The sequence below is a fragment of the Strix uralensis genome, chromosome 2 (genome assembly GCF_047716275.1).
Source record: "Strix uralensis isolate ZFMK-TIS-50842 chromosome 2, bStrUra1, whole genome shotgun sequence".
Taxonomy (NCBI): domain Eukaryota; kingdom Metazoa; phylum Chordata; class Aves; order Strigiformes; family Strigidae; genus Strix; species Strix uralensis.
The window spans coordinates 33,085,076-33,099,889 of NC_133973.1; the positions used below are offsets into that span (position 1 = coordinate 33,085,076).

The following is a 14,814-nucleotide window of genomic DNA, read 5'->3' on the forward strand; positions in this document are numbered from 1 at the left end:
GAAACCCAATTGCTTTCCATCAGTTTTGTATGTAGTTGAAAATAGATTCTACAGTAGGCTTGGATTCCCCCCTCCACCCCAATATTATTAAGTTTTTGTGTTCAGCTTCATCCTGGTATCCAGCATTTGGTTTCCCATCAGCAGTACACTGCAGTCATACCCTGCCTTGAATTTCTTATTGAAGCACAACAGAAGTTGAAAAATATGAGTTTTCAAAGCAGACTTCCAGCACTGAGGAGTATTTATGGAGGGTTCGTCCAAAGAAAAAAAAATCTCACAGTCAGACTGAGCCACAGTCTTGACAAAATGACAGTGCTGCAGAGCAGTCAGACAGTGATCTTTCCCTCACTAATGCACTACTTCTTGACCTGCAATTTTTCCAACTGTCACTGGCGGGGTGATAAATAGCTGACAGAAGGGGAGGGGGAGAAGTTGGCTTTGACCTCTGCCCACTGAACACCTGGAGGTTCCTCCTGCCTGGTGCCACAGGCTCATCACTGGTTCCATGGGCTCGGCGTGCTCCTGGGGCTCAGACCTGGGGAGCTGCCCAACACAAAATGTGCTTTTTGCATGGACACATGGACGCTACGCTGGGGCATGCTTAGGATGCGTGTCAGCCACCTTCCATGCTTTGCTGCAATTTTGTATGTTAAGGCATGACTGTTTGCAAAGAGGATGTGAAATGTGTTTTCTCTGGATGCAGCAGTGATCTAGCAACCGAAGCCCTGGCTCCCAGGTTTCTCCAGGCAACGTTTGGTCCTTTGAACTGTCTCTTCTTGCTTTTTCTCAGGGCCTTGCTGTGACTGTTTTTGTGCAGTTTGGTGCCAGTCAGCTCCACCCCCCTCCACCTCTCTCTTGCAGATTCACAAACCCTCTTAAAACACTAGCTGGCAAAAATTCTCCACTCGTGTGTGTCAAACGTGTGCCTTTGTTTGGGTGATGACACGTGCCTGTATTTGCTCATGGTGTTTTAGCTGCTTGGTTCTGTAAGCAATGTCGCGATCTCCAAGGATCTGTGGAGAAGAGTGGTGCTTGCACTTCCCCCTCACCTCCGCTTCAGTACGCTTTAGCCCAACCTGAACTATTTTAGTGCAACCATCGAGAGAAGCAGCAATTGCTCATATGATGTGTCACACCATAAACTTCAGAAAAGTAATTCATTCCAACAGTATAATTCTAGGACTCAGGAACCAAAAATATGGCCTATTACTCATCTTTGTATCTCATACACAGAATAACCTAAACCCTTTATTTATTTACACAGCAAAGGTTTAGCCAAAAGCAAAGTGTTGAATGTCAAGAGCCACTGTTGCTACATATTCAGAGTAATTACTTGCTTTATCATTTATTTTTTTTATTTCTGTGCCAATATTGGCCAAGAATTTAAGTCAGGAGATAGGCGTGATGCAGAGACAAAGAGCCCCTACTTGAAACTTGGGAGAGCAAAACTGAATAATTGGCACGTCTTGAGTAGGCTATGAAAGCTTGAATGTGTTTATTTTATGGTTATCTAACATCTACATTATTTTCTCTACTGAGTGCTTTTTCCTTCTGCATGAATGCAATTTTCAGATGTGTGCACAGACATCTACAGCATACAGGAGGCTGTGTACATTAAATGTGTTGGGGCACATTCGGTCTTCACTTACCTTGGTCTAACTCTGGATGAACTCAAAATCCGGGATATTTAGCTAAGTCAACCCTGGAGTAATTGAATGCAGAGTTTGATCCCTAGATTTCCTGTGTATGCTTCAAAGTAAATTGTAAATCAGAGGAAAATCCAAGAAACCCAAACAAGCAAAAAAACCCCACAGGAGTGCTGCCTGAGAGTGCTGACACTTTGCACAACCCTTGTAGCATGGGATGCATTTCATTTCGGAAAGCAAAGTGATCCTACAAGAAAGCAAAGGCAAAAAGAACCGCAGTGCAAGGGAAAGGGGAGTGGCTTAGGAGGACAGAGAATAAGTGAAAGCAGTAGTAAGGAAGAAGGCGCAGGAGGAACAGAGGAACAGATGCTAGAAGCTATTATGGAGAACATCCATATCAAAGTTGATAGGCTGCTTGTGTGTTTAGGTCAACTATAATATTTTTTTCTTTAGCTATATAGAGGTTTCTTTAAAGACCCTGACTTTTGAATGGTCCTTGAGATGGGAGGGGAACACCTGTCTGAGATATTTCTGGGGTCCCCTGTGCTGCAGCACGGACTTAGGAGAGGATGCAAAGTCCCACGCACATCTGTCCCAGGAGCAAGTAGTATCACCCTGAAGCTAGTTTCCTGCCTGGTGTGGGAGATGCAAGTCTGCCATAGCTTTACCTGGTGTTTTACTCTTCTCTTTCCCCTATGCAAAGCTGTTGCCAAAACAAAACTCTTGTTTCCACCTTTTTTGTCAGCTCTGTCAGGTGTGCTGGTGGATCTCTCGGACCCAATGCAAGGGGCCTTGAAGGGGGAAAGGTAGCTGGGAGTCAGGCATGGGTCTGAAAGCAGCTTTGCTTGTCTGCTGGGATAGGTAGGGTGACTGACCAAGTATCTGTCAAAATCAATAAGGAAATTTGTCCTTAAGGCACAGAAAGCTAATTGTGACGGTGAAAAAGTCATCAAGTAGTCACATAGTTGGCTCTGCCTCCTGGGTTCAGATGGTTGCCCCTGTCTCTACAGCAGTGCTCAGCCTGGGCAGCAGATGTGCACATGTGTAGTAATGTGCTTTTTTTGCTCAGTGAATGGGGGATGACTTACCGATATGGATAACAGATTTACTGCTCCATACTCTTAATACTCCGTGTTTTGTATCCTGCAGCTGCGGAAAATACCAGCTTTTTTTTCGTGTGTGTGTGTGTGTGTGTGTGTGTGTGTGTTGTGCTGCCAGCAAACAATCTGGCATCTCATGTTTCTGTAACCCATGAATTTGTTTGTCCTCACCAGAATAACTTCTGTGGTTTGCTGTCTGTATAATCCATGCAAGCCTCTGTGTTCTCAGTTCTATCTCATTAGATGGAAGAACGTACTAATTTAAGACTGTTTCCTTGGTGAATCACCTGAGGCTTTCAAAAATGGTGAGGTTAAGCTCTGACTTACCTGTTGTTTTATCTTACAGCTAAATGATCTTTCTTTAATGTGACTAGTCAGGAATGTAGCTTCCAGGCATTTGTGGTCTTGATGCTGCTGTGGGCTTCACCCAGACAGCTGTCTCATGTGTGGTGTTCAGCCTTATCTCTTTATCAAGGGTATTTCATTAGAATGATCCTTTAGCAGCAGAAATGTATCCAGCTAATAATGTTCTCAGTGATACTGACTTCTGGCTCTTAGGACAGACTGTGAAGCCCCAACTCCTGTAGTTTTATTCTTCAATTCCTCTGCTGATAAAACTTGACTTTGATTCAAGGCATTCATGTCAAAGGGTATAGATCTATTTTTGTTGTCATATTTCCAGACCATATTTTTTTGTGGCTTTTGTTCTCTAAAGGAAAACCAAAATGTTCACTAATTTAACCTTTCCTTTGCTTGTAGAAAAAATAAAGGTAAGGCTAGTCAGACTGGGAGCTGTCATGTGCTTGATGTGTGCTTGGCACTTTCTCAAGCTAGGAAGGCAGCCAGATATGTTTTGAATATGTTTGTCTCCCTGTTGCCGAAGCCCACCAGCCTGCACTACTGCAGATTGTTATGATGTAGTTAGCCATAGTTGAAAGTGAGTTTGCTGTGAGTAGTTAGTTCATCGGCCATGAGGAGGGATGTTGTATGAGCTGGAGATGGAGGGAAGCCTCTTGGGCTTGTGCTGTTGTCTGGGTGTTAAGGCTAGGGTAGATAAAAGTCTGACGTTTTCCCCACATTTGTTATTCCTTCTCATTGTAGGAGTAAAAAGTAATGCAGGAGATCCTCCAAGGCCAGATCAAGGCAGACGGCAAAGATGTGGATGCAGCATCTTTGTGTCTCCATCTGGGGGGGCAGATGTGGCATTTTCTGTGCGTTTTGTTGGACCTGTACCCATGCAAACAAGACTCTTTCACATCATGTTAAATTCAGTGTCACGCAGCAATACCAAGCACCATGTTTCCCCCCTTCTCATCCTGACAAACAAGCAGCTGTCACGTGGGTAATGATGGGCAAGCTGCGGGGTCCGGGTGCATGTGGTGAAGGACTTCCTTTGTTGCAGAGCTCTGAGGAAATGAGGAGCCCAGGAGGAGGATTTCGTGATGTCTTTTGTTGCTCAGTCTGGCACAAGCTGTTAAATCTTTGTCTGGTGCAGATGACCTGGAAGTCTGCAGCACCCAATCTTAACAAGAAATCTCAATAAATAAATAAGTGGCTATAAATTTGAGGCAGAAAAAGGCAGATACTTTTATTGCGGCTATTTAGTGAATCCATTAAAACAATAAAAGGAACCAGGTTCTTCAGGTGTAGTACAGAGCAATAGCCTAGTGTGTCCCAGTGTTTTGCTCTCATGTGGTGTTCTGCACCAGCAATGAGAGGGAAAGCACTTGGATAAGCGCTAGCACGTGCTGTGTCATAGATTGTGGTACAGAGTCTCCTTAGTTTTATCATGTACTTTCATGATGGGCTTCAGTTGACTTGACAGCTATGAGCAGGTTTGCCACTGAGAACTTGCATTAAAAAAAAAGGTTTTGCCTTCTTGGATTTTGCAGAGTTGCTCAGTTCTAGAAGTCACAAGGGGATCATCTTTCATGTACATTTTGAAGGAGGAAAAAGAAATGTGCCAAGAGAGTGGTACCAAAATTATTTTGGTTTTTATAGTATGTTTTTATTCTGTTTAATCATGCAAAACTAACATTTGGCTGTAGTTTAAGAAACTTGTCATGGAAGCATATCATCTCAAGTTGTATATCCAAAGGTAGGAAAAGCCAAAAATTACACTTAACTTGTAAACACTAGCCTGAAGACTTTCTGGGCAAATAGATAAAATGAATGCCCAGCATTAAGTATTGTTAATGAGATTGTCTTCTCTCCTTTGTTACCTATTTCCTTGCAATAAGTTTTGTCTGTCATTGTACAAGGGAATAAAGAAAGAAATTGTCAGTCAGGTTAGAAAAACAGCTATTTCTCTGAACTGGGCAGTTGTGCCTGAAACCATGGTGTATCAACTGAGACTTGACATCCTTTTGATTTTTTTTTTTTGAGATTGTTTATACAAGGTTAAAGCAATAAATCATTGGTGTGACTGCTAACAACCCTCTTTTTTCTGTTTTTTCATTAGGTGGCAGTGAAAGTAATTGACAAGAAACGAGCCAAAAAGGACACCTATGTCACCAAGAATCTGCGACGGGAAGGACAGATCCAGCAAATGATCCGCCACCCGAATATTGCTCAGCTGCTGGATATACTGGAAACTGAAAACAGCTACTACCTTGTCATGGAGCTGTGCCCTGGTGGCAATCTGATGCACAAGATCTACGAGAAAAAAAGACTTGAGGAGCATGAAGCACGCAAATATATCCGGCAGCTTATCCTGGCAGTTGAACATCTTCACCGGGCAGGAGTAGTTCACAGGTAATCTTAAAAACCCTCTCTGGTAAAATTTATGTCAGAGCCTCTAACTGGTATTTTGGCATTTATTTGTATAGTAAGGGAGACTTCCTTAGAAAGACATATTCCTGACAGTTTTTTTATCTAATCTTCATGATATTGTTTAGATGCTTATATTTTAGATATTAGATATTTTAGATATTAGAAAGTATCTGCAGAAAGCACTTAAGTAAGTGTGTAGCTTCAGGTGAGCACATGGGAGCCATGCTGAATCCATGTCCTTAAAGGCTGCTGAAGTAGAGCAAGTAGCACTGTTTTGCCTCTTTAAAGCTCTGTACCAACATTACCTAATGAATCATTTCACTATTTCTTTGAGGAGGTGGTTGTGTCTGTTGTTTTACTGGTGGAAATACAGCAGTATAGGGAGATGAACTGATTTGCCTAAAGCCTCGCAGTGATGCGGCTGGGACGAAGCCTGAATGGGACCACAGAAGTCCCTCACTTCTGCTTCCCTGCTCTTTCCATTTGTTATGTTGCCTCACAGATCTGAAGACTGTGAAGTACAATGCAGAGTATGCAACTGTTCAGTTCATCTCACAGTGTCTTCTCAGGAGACATCCAAAACTGTTACGTTGCTTGCTTTCTTTAGGACCTTTGTTCAATTGCTGTATAAGAAGGATATGTATCCCCTTTCATGGAGTTAACTATGGAGTTCAAAGTTTACCTGGGCTCCAGGGGAAACAGGACAAGTTCATCAGAGAGAAGTCTTTGGAGGGTTGCTGACTAAGGAGTAGCTACCTCTGCCTGAAGCCCCTGAGCAGCAAGTCATAGAGGCTGGGAGAGTGCAGGTGGAGATATCACGTGTGTTTGCCTGTGCCTGTACCTTTCTCTGCATATGTGCTCTTGGCTGCTACGGAGACAGGATGGTGGTGGGCTGGGTGGACCTTTAGTCTGAGCCAGTATGTCTCCTCTTTTGTTCTTAGGTGTATTTATAGTGTATAGTCTAAGAAGGAGGCTCCACTTTCTAAATTTGGGTCAACTGGTGTTAAGTCTGGACTCCCACGTACTCCCCATATGATGCTGAGCAAGTTAGGTAGGCCCCATCCTCTTAGGTTATGTAGGCACATCGTAGGAGCTACACACCTGAATACTTTTGAGGATCTGGGTATAATTTCCTTGGCTGCACTGACTGTAGAAGATGGAGAGCTGTTGTACACACCCGTACGCAGGGCTGCTGTGCAGGCAGCTGGCAAACTGCCTGAAGACAGCCCACAGCCATCTCCTCCAGCTGTGCCCAGCTGTGTGCTGAGCTGCCTACCACTGCGCAGCACTGTTGGGTGCATCTGGCTTTCTGGAATGCTGTGTGCTCTGAAAACTGCTTTTTTTTGTCTTGAATCTCTCTGCATGTTCTCTGTGATTCATTAGGGGTAGGTGCTACGTGCACATGCAAACTCAGGTGTATTAAGATCTTATCTGGAGTTAAATTTCTGGTACCACTGTAATATAAATATTTGAGCAGCCACCAGGTCTATTTTGCAGGTTCTCTATCAACAGCTAAACTGCTGACTTCTTTAAATGATTAACCCCAAAGTTTGGGGCATGGAAAAGGAAGAAGTCTACTTACTGTTTTAAAGGATCAATTGATATCCGGTACATACAGAAAGAGAGAGGAAGGAAAAAGTTCAAAGTTTCTGAGATTGGCAGAGGAAAACCCGACAGGAACAAGATGACCACATTTAGCGTTTAACAGCAGTATTGAGTTCAGCCGAAGTTCCTCTCTCTGAAAAAGTTACCCTCTGCACAGTGGCTGAAGCACTTATTGAGGGGTTGGTAGGTTTGGCTTTGATTCCCTTCTTTTTCAGGGAGGATTCAAACCCACATTTTGTTCAAAAGTAGTTTGTTCACTAGGTACAATCTGCAATCAGCAGGGTACTGTGGTGGGATGAAGTCAAGGCTTTGGGGTCCAGAGAGACTGTGAACCCAAGGAGCCCGAGCTCCCATACAGATGCTGCATGCTCACAGCAGTTTTGGCCCTCACCCCTTCTTTCCCTCTGCTTTCTCTGTGTCACAGACTGAAGTGTGAGGGGCCTTTGTGAGCAGAGGGAGGAAGCAGCCCTGGAAATACTGACATGCTCTACTGCATCTGGCAGCTGAACTCTGTCTGTCTAGCCCTGTAGCATTGGATTAATCCTTACCCCAAAGGCAGCATACTCCATCCACTCTACTTCTCAAATCACGATGCGGCACAGAGCTTGTTCTTGGGAGTCTTCTGTCTGGGTAATGAGCAGGTCCAATTCTGCTTAAACTGATAAAATTTGACACAGTCACAGGCAGTATATCTGCCAAGTATTTTCTCTAGCTTAACCATTCAATGTCTTGACTTATTTTGCAAGTACGTAGAGCAGTGTAGAGATGCAAGAAAAACACTGGTGGTATGATCCAGATTTATTCTCCTGGCTCTCTGCGAGCAAGAGAGGGAGAAAGAATAATAGTTACCTCAGGAGTTGTCCTTCAGTGTCTCGGGCTTTTGACTGTGGCAATTCTAAAAACAAGCTACTCAATTGGCAACTGAAGAGGGGGAAAAAATAGTGCAGAAGTCTGATTCATTCTCACCCCAGATGAAATGGCAATGTTCTGTTGTTGTTATTGTTGTTATTTTTAAAGCAGGTAAAAATAACAAGCACTTTCATCTATGTGGTGATCTGTGGGTGTTCGCATTCGCTGCGTGTGAAACAAAACACAGCATCCTAGGCCAGAAAGCGGTCTACTGTTCATCTCTCTGCAAATGCTTTCATTGTTCACACTGAATGGGGCAGGACATTGAAAAGTGTTCGCTGACTGTTTTATTACAAAAAATCATTGGGTTTGCCTGCATCATTCAGGGAATAATATAGATTACTTAGCCTGCTCTGTAACTCAGGATGAAAAAAAGTCAGATAAGTTGCATGAAATTTGGCTACATTATTGAATGAATATTACTTGGTAAGCTTTACAACTTACAATCAAGACTTGGAATGGCAGAAAAGCACTCGGATCTTTGGACAAGAGCTGGAACCCAGAACTCAATGGAAATGCTTCTGTTAAGAGGCACTGATGTGCAAACAGCCTAAAATTAAAAAACTTAAAGAAACCTAATTTTATTTAGAGGGGTTCAAAACCACAAAACTTGTGTTTGACTGTATAAACACATTTTAAATTATAAATATTTCATCTCCTATGATGGATGAAGACTGCAAGATTGTGAGTGCAGGAGCTACATCTTCGGTGAGGGGTGTCTAGTTTTCAGGACTCCTTGGCCACTCACTGAAAAAAGAAATGCCGCTATTCTATATATAATTGCATGTAATCATTTCTGTTTCATTCCTTCTATCAGAAGAGCTGGTTGGTTGCTAAAAATATACTTGCAACGAGCTCAGCTGTGAATCAGGTAGGAATATTTATCTTTCCCTCTGACAGAGGAAAACAAACCCAAATGGCAGTATCTGGTGAAGCTTTCTCTTTTCAGAGGGTGTTTACATAGACCTTCATGCTGTCAAAAAGCAGGATGAACAATAAGCCCCTTGCGAGTGTAAGGACAACAGAGAAAATGAAGTGAAAGCCTTGGTGCTTGCCACTGCATCCCACAGGAAATTCTCAACAACCCTTTTAAAGTAATTTTAACAAAATTCAATCCCATTCAGTGCAATTACTGTCAGGATGTCAAAGAAAAGAATTTAATAATATATTGGTAGCAAGATAGCTTTCTGTATTCCCCCTTTTTCTGTCTTCATGGCAGCATATTCATACCTTCCACTGCCATTTTGTAATTAAAAGTGGATCAGGAGTTTGAAAGACACCAAAAACCCCGAGGTTTTGAGTGGAGTTTATATCTTTTTCCATGATCTCTTTCCCTAGCAGAGTAAGGTGGCGCCATATGATCCAGTTGCTTGGGGTGCTACAGGATTCCTGCCTTGGTACCCACTACTTTGACACGTTGGCTTTGATAACTTCCATCCTATTAATTTTAAGTGCCAGTAGGCTGGCTGCTGATGCAATATTTATGACAGATCCTGCACTACAGAACAAAGTCTCCTTTTGAAGTGCAAAGCTGGTTTGTCTTTCTATTTTATGTCAGATTTCAAGATTACCTTTGGGCATTCTCTTGGAGTACTCTGCTGTAAACAAACTAAACATTGTTTTAGTGAAGACAATAGACTGGATTCCTTTTTTACAGAGACAACCACATTGAATTCAGTGACATTGTGTCTGATAGAAGAATCAGGCTCAATAAATAATAGTTTGATAACAAAGCCTTTGAAATGTATATTGTTGTATGATGATCTCTGCAACCTTTCCAACCCACCTCTGGCTTTTGCATGAGGCTAGAAAGTGGGCTTGCGGGTGGTAGTTAAGGAGTGATTTTTTTTGTGATTCTGTTCTGATTAAATATAAGATGCAGGAGACAGCAGCCAACAACTGCTGCTTTGCAGCTGCTTGCTGGTAAAACCTTCCTTCTCATCCCTCCTCCCCCAGACAAGAAATAAAGCGTGAAATGCAAAAACTTAAATTTTTCTGTTTGATGCTTGCAATGGCACTGAATAAGCTTCTTTCAAAAGCATGCTGAGCTGACAGCTGAAGCCTGGCGTAGCTCGCTCAGTGGAGCAGCTTGTGTTGCTTGGTGGAGGCACTGACTGGAGTTGGGGTTTCCCAAGTGGTCTGTGAAGCCCTAAGCAAAGCCAGAGACAAATCAGCCCCATCAGTAGCAGAACAAAATCCCAAACAAACCATCCCATGAAGAAGGCGTATTTTCAGATACAGGGAACGCTGACTGTATGCTGCTAGCTTCACAAGCTGACAAGGCATAAATATATGCTGATTCTCCACATTGTGGTAATGCAGCTTGATCTTTCTTGAGTGTCTTCATTATTCATAGATTTGACTAACTTGTACCATAGTTAGACACTCTCAGCATCATGGAACTAACCCCTCAGGAAAAGGTAGGATTTGTTGTTCCTTTAGTATTTAATCACTGAGAGTGTTTTGAAGTTTTTCAGCAATGAATGCTGAAACTTTGCTTAAGGGGAAGAAACAAAATAATCCTTTAGTCCTACTTTTTGAGGAGCTCTGACAGTAAGGAACAAGATCAGATTTACTTCAAGAAGCGAAACTGAAGGTCTCCAGCAACTGCGTTTCTTCTCCCCACCTCAACCTGATGCAGCGTGGCACATGCTGCTGGCAATAAGGGAGTGCTTGCCCAGCCCTTCCAGTCGCAAAGCAGCTGTGTCCCGCTCTTGGAACCCACCAAGAAAGCCATGTGCGAAACTCTGAGGACCTTTGAGTCTACAGGGACCAGCATGTGTACGTGATGTTCAATGTTCTGAGTCTTCCCACTGACTTCAGCAAGGACTGCAGTTGCTCTGTGTGTTGTAGCCAGTAACTCGCATTCTCCCTTGCGGTATGCAGCTATTAAAAACATGCAAAAAACTCCACTGACTAAAGTAAATAAGGTGGTATGCTTTCTTTTATTTGTTAAACCATTTATAATATAGTGCATGAAATTCAGGGTTCCCTAACACTTTTGGGTGCAATGGTGCTCCTTTTCCCATTGCAGTGAATTAATGTAAACATTCAAAAGAAGAAGCAACTCAGATAAGCCTCTCTTTGTAAAAAATAGTTAAAGTTTGAATCAGACAGAACTGACATAATAAAGCATTTAGAAAGTTTGGGGAAATCCTTCCTGTCTGCAGGATGAGCCTAAGGCAGATATGTAATTGGGTTGTACCACTGCACTTTTTGTCAAAAAGAAATAGTGGGTAATCTGGTGCATTGTTGAAGTCACCTAAAGTATTCACTGACTAACCCTCCTATCCTGACGGCCACGGATCACACAAGCTCTATTTGCACTTCTGCTGTCCTGGCTGCGGGTACCTACCACCTCTGTGCCCCGCTGCCAGCCTGCTGCAGGGGATGGGCTTGCCCGGGGGTCCTGCCTGGTGCCTGCCCATGGGTCCACATCTGCGTAGCAGCGGTTCTCCAACTGTGGCTTAGTCTGGGGATTTTTGGTATGGTTTCATACAACTTTTGCTTCGCATTTTTAAGGCTGGTTCATGTGGAATCTTCTTGTTAGATTGTATCAAGGAGTAAAAACCTGTTGTCCTAGCTCCCGGTGTCACACCAAAAAAAAGTGCTTTCATATTGACATGGGCTGACAAAAATGTGGTGCATATGGGCTATAAGATCAGTTATCACTTACCAGCAAATTTGCTGAGAATAGGCATATGGGTAAACATATTTAATTAACCAGGTCTGATTGCACTCTATACTGAGGCTATATCTAAATTTTTTTTCCTCTGATAGCTTTAAAATGCCCCATAATATTTACCTTTATTTTTATTTTTTTAACCTTGAATCCTTTAAAATATCTTTTCTTGTGTTTATGTTTAACCTTCCTGTCACTCATTTATTATTCTGATTGCCTGCATGTCTTTTGTCCTCAACTTACAGCTTTCATCTTCCCATTCCCTTTATTTTTAGTCTTACCTCTTCTTAGCTAATGTTTAATATGCTCAGAGCTTCCAAATGGTCTTTCTCCTCGCTTTGAGACGTTGTAGTGAGCATCGCAGTGTATGACCTGAAGCTTCATGTGCTTCTGTTGATTTTAGTTTATTTTTTGTTTTGGGTTTTTTTTTCCTCCTTCCCATACTGGTTTTTTGGCAGTCTCTCCTGTTAAATTCGTGGCCCCGATATCTTTCTAGAGGCTAATTGCACTGTCTGTGAGAAACTCCACCTGCAAGCAGTAAAGATGTGAGCCATGAAGAAATAAGCCCTTTTTTGGCAGTAGAGGGATGCAGAAGTGTGTTGATCTGGATCCATCTGGCAGGGCACGTCCTTGTATCAAGCCATTTCTCAGTGGCAGCGGTTGCCGTATGAGGGAAGTTCCTTTTGGAGGACACAGGGCAGTGGGTCTGCAACACTGTCATGACACGTGGAGTCTCCCGTGGATGAGGAGAGGGATGCTGTGGATGCCAGCTGGGCTCATGGGGTGTATGACCTGGAGCTGATGCTTGACCTCAGAGCGGGAGTGGGTCTGGAGAGTGGGCTCTTTGTAGGCTGGGTCTTGGTCAACACATGGGCAAATGTGGTTACATCTCTGCTGTGGTATTTGAAGTTAGCTGTCACTTTTAACATGGAGGGTTTCCTCAAGTTAACATACTGGGTTACTGCCAGAGGAGGGAACATAATACCCTCCTCCTGTCTCTCAGACTGGTTCTTTATTGACTGAGTTACGTTGCTTCTCCAAGAAGAGGACTGGTGCAGAAGGCAGTCCTCTCCTCAGGAAGTGTTTAAGCTGGACACTCTAGGAAAGTCTGGATATCACCCCTGAATACCTGAAATTTTCAAAATACTCTCCTTCGGTAGATTTATGTAGTAGTATTTCCCCTATTTCTTTTCACATGTGAAGCAAGGAAAATCTGCAATAAATGCTCACTGGGGTGTAGAACCATCTGTTTGGAGAAGATCCTTGTAGTTGTATTGATGGAGTGAGTGGCATCTTACCTGCGAGTAGTCTTCTGCCTCAGGTTTATTTGAAACACAGCATGGGCATAAAATGAAATGGAGAGGAACGTTTTAAAAAAGTCTTTGAGTTGGCCACAGCTATTTTTCTTTCTTTCCTAGATGCTTTCTTGTGGAAGTACTTTGTTCGGTTTGGTTGGTTTACTTGTCTTATTTTATTAAGCCTTATATCTTCATCTGTAATAGAGGCATCCTTCATTACTCCCTTTGCCTTACTAAGGCAAAATACCATGGATGTCACTGACTTCCCATAATTACAGCTGATGACTATTATCCAGAGTTTTCTGAAGCGTGCTGGGAGAAGCATCACTGCCTGTCTGAGTTATTGATATCCTGGCATGCTGATTGTTAGAAATATTTTATGTCTGGATGGGGGAAGAATTCTTGTGATAAAGACACAGCCAGCTGCTAGAAGTCATGGGCAAGTTGTATAGCAACCTAAATGATTTTTGCATATTATACTTAATGCTTAGTCTGCACGTTTTGGGGTGGTTTGGGAGGGGGTGGTGATCTCTGGAATATTTTTCTTAGGTAGAACATGGCTTAGGAAAGCTCAACCATGTAAAGGCACATGTAAAGTGAACAATGAAAAGCGAACATGTGAAGTGAACAATGCGCTGATGTACGTATCAGAAGAAGGGTCAGTTGACTTGTAGGAGGAGACCATTTTCATTTTATTCTCTCTTCTGAAACTGGTCCAGGCCCTGATCTGTGCAGTGGCTTTATGGGGTTGGGTAGGATGGCATGGTGGAGAGAGCACTAACGTGGCATTCAGAAAACCTATGTGGCTTCTTCTCTTGGCTTTGTTACTGGCCTTCCGGACGGCATTGGGCAAGTCATTTCAATCCCTCAGCCTCAGCTTTAACCTCTAGCTGAACACCTCTATAAGGAGTTTGGATGCTTCATCCCCAAGGAAGGTTGATTCTGGTCTCCCTTGTAGACAGTAGCAGAGGACAGATGTTTGACTCCTCAAATCTCTGCAGAAGAAGATTTATTCTTCAGCTGTGGCCAGTGAAGAGCCTTTGGTTGTGAAGAGTAATGAGAAAGTGACCTCCAATTCCAAAACCATATATTTGAAATGTTTCCAGTGTATAAGATTTCTACAAACTTCTAAGTATGTGAGAAATTTGAAGAACCTGATTAATTACAGGATATACTGACAAGTGTTTATAAAGTCATTTTGTGCCTGAAGAATAGGTGTGAAACTGGGTGTGAAAGCACTGGTAATTTTGGAGAGGAGACAATGCATGGAGCTTTCTGCTTTGAATGTGGAAGTGTGTGTGTTGCTTTCATTATATGCTTTATTATATATGAATCTTGTAAATACACTGATGGAAGTGATGGGAAGCTGCTTCATTATTTTGGAGGCTCACTCAAAATATTTTATTTCTTTCAGGGACTTGAAGATAGAAAATCTGTTGCTAGATGAAGACAACAATATCAAGCTTATTGGTATGAAACCAGTTTGGCAATTCCAGTAATTAAAATTGGTAGTTTTATAAAGAGAGTTTTTGAGACTTCATAATCCTTCATGTGACAACTGCTAATGTTGCTGCAGAGAGGAGCTGAGAGAGTATAGATAGCAATCAAGCTGTTCCTGACAGCATCTTGTGAAAAAAATGTTCCAAATAATTCAGCTTTAACTGGGTATGGGAATAATCCTACATCTTTTAACCAGCAGCTTCCATATTCAAATCGGGAACTTTGTAAAGAATTAAAGAATTGACACCACAGAAGTAATTTATTTTATTATCTTGATAATTTCATATTTACTAAGGGTTCAA

General features: G+C 42.5%; 1 protein-coding gene across 3 annotated transcripts in view; it reads left to right on the forward strand.

Annotated features, from left to right (window-relative positions):
• HUNK (hormonally up-regulated Neu-associated kinase) overlaps positions 1–14,814 on the forward strand; it is a 58,087-nt gene that overhangs the window by 15,212 nt on the left and 28,061 nt on the right. For all 3 annotated transcript variants that reach the window (XM_074858189.1, XM_074858187.1, XM_074858188.1), the window contains exons 2-3: positions 5,208–5,500; positions 14,427–14,482. In XM_074858189.1, the coding sequence (XP_074714290.1) occupies positions 5,295–5,500; positions 14,427–14,482 (262 nt within the window). In that variant the 5' untranslated portion in view covers positions 5,208–5,294. The remainder of the gene's footprint in view (positions 1–5,207; positions 5,501–14,426; positions 14,483–14,814) is intronic.